Source organism: Myotis daubentonii, chromosome 11 (genome assembly GCF_963259705.1).
Source record: "Myotis daubentonii chromosome 11, mMyoDau2.1, whole genome shotgun sequence".
Lineage (NCBI taxonomy): Eukaryota > Metazoa > Chordata > Mammalia > Chiroptera > Vespertilionidae > Myotis > Myotis daubentonii.
Genome location: NC_081850.1, coordinates 19,582,444 through 19,593,961, shown reverse-complemented (window position 1 = coordinate 19,593,961; position 11,518 = coordinate 19,582,444). Strand labels below are relative to the sequence as shown.

The 11,518-nt window shown below is 40.5% G+C and overlaps 1 protein-coding gene across 1 annotated transcript; it reads right to left on the bottom strand.

The window, feature by feature from the left end:
- Positions 1 to 8,473: 8,473 nt before the first annotated feature.
- On the bottom strand, positions 8,474 to 9,055 carry IFNE (interferon epsilon). Its single transcript, XM_059658741.1, has one exon. It carries the CDS (start codon positions 9,053 to 9,055, stop codon positions 8,474 to 8,476), a length of 582 nt encoding a protein of 193 aa, XP_059514724.1.
- Positions 9,056 to 11,518: the final 2,463 nt, after the last annotated feature.

The window sequence follows — 11,518 nt, the reverse complement described above, 5'->3', positions numbered from 1 at the left end:
TACTACACTTAAAGCTTCTGTGACCGCACCTGGACATTCTTATGGGTGACCTACGCAATATTTCTGTTGGACATATACCCAGGAATGAACTGACTTGGTCCCAGGGTAAGTTTACCTGTTTCTCTTTATAAGTTCTGCCAAACACTTTCCTAAATTTTAAAAACTTACAGTCCCATGATCAGCAATTGTATGTCAGTCATCTTAATTTTTTAATTTAATCTCTTTAGTGTTAGCCATTATGATGTGTGTGTGTGTGTTGCAGGATAACATTTTGTCTTTAATTTGCAATGCATGAGCAGTAATGATGTTGAACACATTTTTTAAGGTTTACAGATCATTTGGATATCCTCTTTTGTGAAGTGTTTGTTCAAATTGGACACCTTTTCATTGACAGTGAAATATGTATTTTATTTTATTTTATTTTATTTTTTAAATTAAATCTTTATTGTTCATATTATTACATTTGTTCCTTTTTTTCCCCCCCCATAACTCCCCTCTTCCCAGTTCCCGCCCCACCCTTCGCCCTCACTCCCCACCCACTGTCCTCATCCATAGGTGCACGATTTTTGTCCAGTCTCTTCCCACATCTCCCACACCCCTTTCCCCCCCAAGAATAGTCAGTCCATTCCCTTTCTATGTCCCTGATTCTATTATAATCAACAGTTTATTCTGTTCATCAGATTATTTATTCACTTGATTCTTAGATTCACTTGTTGATAGATGCATATTTGTTGTTCATAATTTGTATCTTTACCTTTTTCTTCCTCTTCCTCTTCTTAAAGGATACCTTTCAGCATTTCATATAATACTGGTTTGGTGGTGATGAACTCCTTTAGCTTTTCCTTATCTGTGAAGCTCTTTATCTGACCTTCAGTTCTGAATGATAGCTTTGCTGGATAAAGTAATCTTGGTTGTAGGTTCTTGGTATTCATCACTTTGAATATTTCTTGCCACTCCCTTCTGGCCTGCAAAGTTTCTGTTGAGAAATCAGCTGACAGTCGTATGGGTATTCCCTTGTAGGTAACTGAGTTTCTTTCTCTTGCTGTTTTTAAGATTCTCTCTTTATCTTTTGCTCTTGGCATTTTAATTATGATGTGTCTTGGTGTGGTCCTCTTTGGATTCCTTTTGTTTGGGGTTCTCCGCGCTTCTTGGACCTGTAAGTCTATTTCTTTCACCAGGTGGGGGAAGTTTTCTGTCATTATTTCTTCAAATAGGTTTTCAATATCTTGCTCTCTCTCATCTTCTGGCACCCCTATAATTCTGATGTTGGTACGCTTGAAGCTGTCCCAGAGGCTCCTTACACTATCCTCGCATTTTTGGATTCTTTTTTCATTTTGCTTTTCCGGTTGGATGTTTTTTGCTTCCTCGCATTTCAAATCATTGACTTGATTCTTGCGCTCCTCTGGTCTGCTGTCAGGCATCTGTATAATATTCGTTATTTCAGTCCGTGTGTGCTTAATTTCTAGTTGGTTCCCCAATATAAGATCGAGGGTCTTATTAGTTTTCGTGTAGATCTCATTAAGTTTATCGGCAGCTTCTAAACAGTTCTTGAGAGACCTTAAAAGTGTGGTTCTGAACTCTATTTCTTCCATTGACAATTTTGTCCTGTTTCTTTGTCTCTGCATTTTGTTATGCTTCCTTGGTGCACCCCCTAGTGGTCTTTGTTCGCAGTCTTATAGATAAATCTTGATTGCTGTAGCTAATTCCAGGGAGGGTTTGACCTCCAGGCCAAGTGGCTATGAGATTCAGCTGTGTCAGCAGTGAGAGAACTTCTGTCCTCTAGGGAGGTGCTAATCTAGCCTTTGCCTGAGGCTATCTGGCAAATGCCTCTGTGCAGGGCTTGGGCGGGGCGGGTCGCACAGGATCAACAGGGTGGGCCGGAGAGAGCAGTTATGGCGGCTCTCAGTCCTGTCCCAAGGGGCTCTGCCTCTCTGAGTCCCAGCACCCGCTGCAAAGCTGGGAGAGAAAGCTGCACTCGCTCTGACCGAAGCCAGACAGTCCCGCTTCTCCCGCCTGAGTCTGGGTCCCTAAAGACTCGCCCGGATCTGGAGCTCAGAGTCTGCGACTCCCTCCCGATTGAAAACAACAACCGCGCCCTCCGCCGCCAGCCCGCTCCGTGCACTCCGCACCTCAGAATTTGACTTCAGCACTGCGCCTCCTCTGAGTGTCCGTGTGCGTTTCTCTTTCCTCCTAGTTGTAGGACTTCCACTCAGCCAGCGCCCCTGTGGTTCTGGGTGATGTCCCTTCCGTTTTTTGGTTTCACTTTTGAAGTAGTTGTTCAAAGCAGCAAACTCCAGCGTTAACCTATGCCGCCATCTTGGTTCTCCCCGAAATATGTATTTTAAAAGATAAGCAAGAAAGCTACAGCTTCTCCCAAGGAGTAAGAATAGATTAGAAGCTGTTACTAGAAATATGCCTGCTGTACTGAGTAAAATGCCAACTAAGAATTCAATTCTTAATTCTCTCAAATTGACTCCATTTTGATCAGAATGATGGCCACCTTGTTCATCTGACATGGATTTCTATTTGAAGTAATTGAATGTCTTCCCAGAGACCTATACCTTATTTAGTACAAGGCTTATACTGAAATGTAACTGAGACTAAATTCACTAGAACGATGTACACTTAGCTCTCTTATGCAGAAAAAGTTACATGATTTATGGGTCAAGAGAACCTTGCCCTTTGTTTTAGTCAAACATTGCTCCACCCTTCCCAAGAGGCCCACCTGCCCACCTTCAGTGACGAAAACTTGGTGGAGCAGGTTTCCACACTCCTAAGAGTCCCATTAATCTGGCCATTAAATATTCGCTACATGCTGCCTGTCTTCTGCTTACCCATAATTTTTCAAGTATACAATCCAAAGAAATGAGGATAATTGTCATCATTTTACTAATAGCTGGTAGAAAAACCAATCCAGGGGCCACCTATTTCAGACAATAACAAGGCTTTTGAATAGAATAATGGGAAGATGTTGCACTCTGTACAATTGAACCATTTACACTATCTGCATGTTTTGTTTTCATATTTTTCCAATATATTGTTTTTTTAAAAAATGTTTTTTTATTGATTTCAGAGAGGAAGGGAGAGATAAAAACATCAATGGTGAGAGAAACATCAATCATCAGCTGCCTCCTGGGGATCGACCCCGCAACCCGGGCATGTGCCCTTGACCGGATTCGAACCCGGGACCTTTCAGTCTGCAGGCTGACACTCTGTCCACTGAGCCAATGCTCTTGACTGGAATCAACCAGGGACCCTTCAGTCTGCAGGCCAATGCTCTATCCACTGAGCCAAACTAGCCATGGCCCAATATATTAAGTTTTTAATAACTGAACCAAAAGTAGATCCCACTGGCATCACTCAAGTTGGTGCCAGTGGTTTCTATATTACTTGGCAATTTAAAGCAGACTAACCATCATCAGGCTGACAAGGGCCAAAGGCCCATGAGAAAAGCGTTTTTAAAGATGACCAGAATAGTCCGAAGAAAGACTCCCACCTGGACTTCTGCTGTATATATCATGTCCTTATTATATTGTGTCCTTACTATACAAAAATAAAAACCAGCCTTTCATCAGAGAAGGGCATTTTATTTTTGACCCCATAAAGTAGCTTATCCAAATGGCTCATCCAGGAAGAGTAGAGAAACTGAGAAACAAAAATAGGAACTTAACTTCTTAGTAGACACATATAGTAAACATGACTTCCTCATCTCTACACAGAGAGTCTCCTCACAGGTATAACTAACCATGACAATATGGTACTGACATACCCCTTTCCTTTTAATGCTGCATTTTAAATTTCTTCATCCAATATTTAGATAGTCCCTGTTATGTGTTGAAGAAAGTGCTAAAGAATTCAGAAGCCATTTCCCTACCATGAAGTTGGTCATACTCTTGTTGAAAGAAAGATTAGTACAATGTATTTTGTGCTCTGGAGGGGGCAAATAGATTCAGCCAAATCAGGATAGAAGGGCTTTTGGGGAAGGGAAAAACTTTGAGTCATGAAGCAAGAATGACATAATAACACATAATAGGAAGAGAATATGTTCTTGACCAAGGAAATAGCATATGAGCTGGCTTTTCAATGGCTCTAAAATGGAAGGTCTGTATGCTATGGTACTGGAAGTCAGGAGCCAAGAAAGAAGACTCTGAGACAGAAATTACATGCAAGGAGGTTACTAGGAGTGTTATGGGATCTGGGAAGAGGAGGCGGAAGGACTAAGCAGAGGGGAAGTTGAACTGCAGTGCAGTTAGGAAGTGGCCCTGGCCTGTTACAGGCTATGGCGGGATGCTCTGAAGCTGGGATGACCCTTCAGAGGTGGAGTGAGGAGTCTTAGCCCTAATACCTCCACACCAACCAGTCATTGGACCCCAGGATGGGGGAGAAAACTTGGGCTAAATGACTAATTTTAACAATTCCAAGAATGACCCTAAAATCCCCATATACCACACATCTGTACTTCTCACTAGAGGAGATGACTGGATCAGCTTGCCATCTTTCACCTTGTAATCCTCTGTCTTTCAGAGGTTTGGTTTCTTTGTATCCAAAACATAGTCTTTGTCCAATCAGCTATCAGTGATTTCACTCAACCAGGGGCAAGAGGATGAGAAAAAACTTTGGTTTGGACCATTTTCTGTAAAAAGCAGTTAATGTTATAGGGTGTACCTGGGATATGACTGTTTCTACAGCTTCTTTAAGAAGGAAAAAGACCATTGAATCTGCTGCTGTGAAAAGGTATAGAAAGAAACGATTCTTATCAATTCTCCCCTACATAGGATGCTTGCCTCTCTGCAGTTATTGTGAGAAAATATGATATAAGTAACCTCAAGGGGACCGTCTTCATCTGTTTAAAGTCCATTAAGGCTACCAATAAATAGGGGTGTGGTTTATAATGTGTAGTCACAAACCAGCAGCACCGCCATCATGGAGAAATTGTTCGAAATGCAAATACTCGTGCCCCACCACAGACCATCTGGATCAGAAACATGGGCACTAAGCCAGTCGGTGTGTTCTAACCCGCTCTCAGATGAGTCTGGTGCAGGCTGGAGGCGGGGTTTAATTGACTGCAGGTGACAAGTGCCCTATGAGAAATCTCTATAAGGGGCCATAGTTTTTTTTGTTCTTCTTTTGAATTTCAAAATTAAAATAAATTTATTTTTCTGGTTCTCAATGATTTCATATTCATGGAGAAAATATTTAATCTAAAAAGTATAAGAGAATGGTAATTCTACTTCGAATATTTTAATGCTTTTCTTTTTGGATATTTTTATTGCATGTTTTATTTATAGGGAATATGGTGATACTACATTTTTTTTGTAACCTGTTTATTGAGTTGATACTCTATTTAGCCGAGTACATGTAGATGTAACAAGGATAACTCAGATGGCGCAGCCTCTGAACCCACCCACGTCCTACTACTAGTAGGGAGTCTATTAAAGTATTTCTCTTCCTTAATATCTCTATGTTTAGAACTTCGGTTTTAAAGTTTTAAAAGGGCTCATATTTAAAAGCAAGCAATGTTTATTCTGTCTGAAGCAGTTAAGATAGTTATATAAGCAAGATGTCAACTTAAGAAAGCTAAATGTTTGGGAACACATGAGCATGTAAAGTAGTGGTTTTAGCTTCAAAATGAGTGTTATCTGCTAAAAGTAAGTTTTCACTTGGCAGCTTCTCCATTCTGTTCTCTTAAATTATTAGGAAAAAAATGTCCTTGGGGAGAAAATATCCTTCCCTTAATCCAAGACTACAGCGAGAGTGTGAACTTGAATAAGAAAAGACAGGCGCAAATTATTATCATCAGTGTTATCATTATTTCGCAGTGATACTGTGCGATGTCGGTCAGGTTTTTGGAGTCTAGAACACGGGGCTGGCTTGTGAGTCATGTGGACTTGGGAGGGAACTTTTGCTCTGGCATTTGCTAGCTCTGTGGTTTGCTCTGTTACTTTAAGCAAGTTTCTTAATCTTTAATGTCTTCTCACCTGAGAAAAAAAGATAATAAATGTAACTACCATGCACGGCTAATTTGAGAATTGAATAACATGTCAAATGAAGTATTTTGTTTTGAAAATTTCCTGCTTAAAGAAAGCAACAACACAAATTCAACAGTCATCAGAAGCAAATGACCTGTGTTTGCAGTTGAGTGTTGGAAAATATTTCTGTTCTTTCCACTTCCCTACTTCCGTGTGAACTTGAAGGCAAATACGCCAGCCCTTGGGGTGAAATATGAAGTTGACAAAGACTTCCTCCTGAGTGCTAGTCTCTGCCCCTGCCCCCTTCACTAGTGCAGGGGGCCCTTCCTCACTCTCAGGGTCCTATTTGCTTCCTCCTCCTCCCTTTTAAGCCAAACCTGGAAGCATCAGCCAAGAGCTACTACACTTACTCAATTACACTAGCTAAACTGAAATGGAATATATTTTGTTCCCCAGCAAGTTTTACATTCAGTGATAACTTTTATCTCGAATTATACAATGAATCCGAAGCAGAACATGGCAAAGTAGTAGAACTGGCTCCAGATCTGGGGGCCATGGCTCTGCTTCTTACGACACACTGGGCACAAGTCACTGTGACTGTGCAAAGTCCCCAAGGCTCGGTGAACGTCAGTTTCTCTGGCCCCACGTTTGTTCCATAATGATTTCTGGGAGCTGCTGGCCGGAGAGCTGGCCTCCTTCAGCACCGGCCCCTCCCTGGAGCAGGGACCTCTCCCTCTGATTGGTGCTCTTCTGTCCCACCAGCCCTCCTCCTTCCCGAAACCCCAACCAGGGGCAGGCTGGCTCAGCCCTGTTTCTTCCAGCTTGCACCCAGCACTTCCTTTCCTCAACACTCCATCCATATTTCTGATAACTAGGACTTGTTAGGTACATTTCAATTTCTTATGTTAGTTGGTAAAATTCACATAAGAAAAATTAAAATATAGAAACATGCTGGACATCCTCTTCCACCCTGTCTCTCTCCCTTCGTCTTCCCTCCCCTCCCCCCCAATACAAGTAATCATTGTAATTAATTTCTTATACATTCTTTATTCATATACAAGGTGAAATATAAAATTCATTTTTCATTGTAATCTCAAATGTACATTTTATACACACTTCTGCATCTTGCCTATATTTTTTACTCTTTTACTTTATTTTTGACTTTTTTACAGGAAGAGCAACCCTCTTTGCTTGACTATATATTATCAAGCAAAGAGGGTTGCTCTATTTAGAAGAATTTAGGTGGTTTCCTATGTTTTGATATTATAAGGAATGCTGCAATGAATAATTTTATATGTAAATCATTTCACACATGTACAAGTGTTTTTATAGGATATATCCCCAGACCTGGAATGGATGGATCCCAGACTACATGCACCTGGAATTTTGATAGGTATCACCAAATGCCTCCACAGTGATCAGATCAATTTCCAGTGCTCTGGACAAATTTAAGCGCATTCCTACCCAAAGTCTCTGCAAGAATGTTTTTTTGTGTGTGTGTGTTTTATTATTAATTAAGGTATTATAAATGTGTCTTTATTCCCCCATTGTCCGCCCCATCCCTCCAGTCTTGCCCTCACCCTCACCCCCTGTTGTCTGGATCCATTGCTTTGTGTGTGCATTGTTTTTTTTTTTTTTTATTGAACTTTTGGCTTTTACCTACCTGGTAGGTTATGAATATCATGTTACTCACTTTTAATTTGTACTTTCATCATTATGAGTGAGGTCAAACCTCTTTTCATGTTTTTTTTTCCTCTGCAAGCTGTGTGTTCATATATTTCAGTTATATTTCTATTGTGTCACCTCTAACAATTACTCAGTGTATAATGATATTTTCAATCATAGTAATGTAAATTATTCCTAGTATTTCTCATTTTTTTTCTATCAATTTCTGGCAAATAAGAAAAATCATTGGAATAATGTTCTATGTCTAGACAAGTATGAGTACAGTAGAAACATATTTCATTGTATCTACCAAGCCAACTTTTATGAAGAACCAATTATGAAATCTTAATGAATCTATTTCAACTCATAAAAATTTAAGATGGATAGAAAAAATAAAGTGGCATTACAAAATAAAAAAAAATCATCAATATCCATAATCTTTTTTTTTATAAAATATATTTTATTGATTTTTTACAGAGAGGAAGGGAGAAGGATAGAGAGTTAGAAACATCGATGAGAGAGAAACATTGATCAGCTGCCTCCTGCACACTCCCTACTGGGTATGTGCCCACAACCAAGGTACATGCCCTTAACCGGAATCGAAACTGGGACCCTTGAGTCCGCAGGCCGACGCTCTATCCACTGAGCCAAACCGGTCAGGGCAATATCCATAATCTTAAGGTACAGGTAAATATATATGTGGATACACAAAATCAAAACTATGCTACCATTTCATGACAAAAAGAACTAATAAATGGCTGGAGAAGCCAACAGCCTCCCCCCACCCCAACCTACCCTTTTGCTTTTAAAGCCTGCAGTTGCTGCTGGCTCCCCATGATTCAAGGGTCCATTTCTTGTTGGCTCAGTTTTCCTGTGAGTGGGAACACAAAGAATAGACACCGGTTGACTTCCACCTGGACAATGGTCCAGGCACAGCCGCTGTGTTCCTGGTTTTCCAGGTAATCCCGGATCCTTCGGAAGTACATTTTAACCTGCAACCTAAGCTTCTCACGACCTGCGGTGCTACTTTTCTGATCTGTTTGCAGTCCCATGAGCGTTTCTAGGTATTCCAGCTGTTGATGCAGCTCAGTGAGGAACTTCTCCATGTGGCTTTCCTTCCAGCCTTCCAGAGAAGCATTTGCCTGAAAGAGGCTGAAGATCTGCTGAAGCATCTCATGTAGAATGGTCAGTGCGTATCCTTTCTCGTCCCCGTGAGGATTCCTCGCCTCCTGGGGAAGCAGGAAGTCCCTCCTGTGTGGCAGACACTGACGAATGGATGAGGGTTGCCATTTTTTCAAGAGTTTTGAACTTTCTCTGTTCACTCTTCTTTGTTGGAGGTGAACGAGTTTCAGTTCTAGGGAGAGGATAGTGGAAGAGGTCAGCAGCACCAACACACCTTCACGGAAGTGCTTGTGAATCATGGTGAAGGTCAAGTGTGCTGCTTGTCTCTCTGCGGACTCGGTAGAGCTCCAACTCCAGTGAAGGTTTGCCTTCGCATGCATCTCACAGCGTCCCCGGAGGTGTTTTCCGTTGTTGGTTTTGTTTTCTAAAGCTGTCATTTCTCTAAGTTTACACCCAGAGCTTTTTGGTTCCCTGATCATAGTGTTCAGGGAACATTTCCTCTACTTTCCCCATTGTGTTGGCTGTTTGAGGAAGTAACCAAAAGAACCTGTTTCATTGTATACTTTCCTTGAGACAATTGCTGACTAGTCATCCAGTAAGATCTTCTAATACTCTCATTATTTACTACATACCAAGTTTCACTCAACCCAATGTGCTTTCTAAATATTTAGTTAAGCGTATTAAACTTATTTTACTGAGAGTAATATTTTTAAAGGTCCAGAGTACTATTTATCAGAGGCTTAGCAGCATCTATCTGGCATGTGGGAACAAAAATTAAAATCCACGCAGACTACTAAATTTAAAAACTCAAGTAGAAACAAAAATTTGCACCAATGCTTGAGAGCAAATTAATCTTAAAATATGTTCCAGCAATCGTAAGTCATTTTATATCTTATCCAAGCAGTTTAATATCTAAGACTCTAGTCCAGGGGTGGCACATGAAACCCTCTCTTATAATCTTCCATTTACAATTTTTTTCTTAATATCGTTACTTAATATGGTTAAGTAACTGTTGATAAATCCATATAATGAAATGCTACATAACCATTATAAATGACAAAATAATGTGTGAGAAGACATTGGGGGCACTTGGTTAATGTATATTCCCTAGGGTACCAATAACTATGGCAAATCAGTGCCATTACAACAGTAATGTCTCTTGAACTATAAATACCCAGCTCCATATCCTAAGTCCTCCTAAATAAGGACCCAGTCTACCTTTCCAATTTGCCTCCTTCAACCCTAGTCCGTCTGACTGTCTGTCTGTCTGTCTGTCTGTCTAAGGACTAAGGGCTAATTCTCCTTTAGGGCCTATATCTCCCCTAAAGGAGGTTCAGTATTTCCCCCCGAATCCTCACAGTCCTTTGTTTCTCCTTTAAGATACCGCTCTTGTGCTGTCTTATTGATGGCTGTTAATTTACCTGTCTTACAACATTCCAGCATTAAAACCTCTTAAGACTGTGGAATAAACAGTCATCTTTTTACTGTCTATGCAACGATAGTAGGAGCTTAATACACATGTGTTGACTTGGAGTGAATCACTGTGTTCTACCACAAAGTAATGCAACCTGTAACATCTTATCTTTGACCATTTCTCTGCAGGCAGTTGGTGGGCGAATCCTAAGTCCTCCTAAATAAGCACCCAATCTACCTTCCTAATTTGCCTCCTTCAACCCCAGTCTGTCTGTCTAAGGCAGTGGTTCTCAACCTTCCTAATGCCGCGACCCTTTAATACAGTTCTTCATGTTGTGGTGACCCCCAACCATAAAATTATTTTCGTTGCTACTTCATAACTGTAATTTTGCTACTGTTATGAATCGTAATGTAAATATCTGATATGCAGGATGTATTTTCATTGTTACAAATTGAACATAATTAAAGCATAGTGATTAATCACAAAAACAATATGTAATTATATATGTGTTTTCCGATGGTCTTAGGCAACCCCTGTGAAAGGGTCGTTCGACCCCCAAAGGGGTCGTGACCCACAGGTTGAGAACCGCTGGCTAAGGACTAAGGGCTAATTCTCCTTTAGGGCTGAAAAGAGACACTCTGAAATCATGCACGGTCTCATTAACTACAAGCTCAGCTCTATGTTCTTGCCACCTAGTCTGGTATTAATAAGTTGAAATACACTGAGCCAGCATGCTCCATGGAAGAGCCTTTTCGTGTACAAAAGTCCAATTGCATTCATAAAAAGGTTTCTAACACTCGGGGTGCTATGGAATTTGAACTCAGAGATCCATAAAAGTCAAATTATAGGAATGTCTTATTTAAGCTAGCAAGGTAAAAAGATTTTAAGCTCATGCCAAGCAGTGTGAGTTGGGAAGAAAAGAAAACTTCACACCTAATTGAACAGAGTTGTTCAAAGGTAGGTCACATCATATGCCCATGACTTCAAACTTAGCATCTAAGCCATGCATGCTCCACACTGGATATTGTTCTGTAAAGCATATCCTCCTTGAGAAGTTTTTAAACTTTTCACTTGATCAAAAATTACCTAATAATTCTACCAGAGTTACTGGTTAATTGGCATCTGAACATAGTTTTCCTCTACTTGGGACAAAGGCTGACAAATGTCTAAATACCTCATTCATGTTTTTACTCCACCAAGGGAAACTTAACTTTACAAAGGCAAAGGGCTCTGTTCTTTTCACTGCAGCTAGGGAAGCTAAAAGGTTTAAGGAATGGATGGAGAAAAAGAAGGAAATCTCTTTTATCACCTAAATTCTGTAATTTGGGTATTGAAGTCACAAAGACCT

Excerpts from the sequence above, each read along its gene's own strand:
- IFNE (XM_059658741.1), bottom strand. The coding sequence starts at position 9,055 with ATGATTCACAAGCACTTCCGTGAAGGTGTGTTGGTGCTGCTGACCTCT.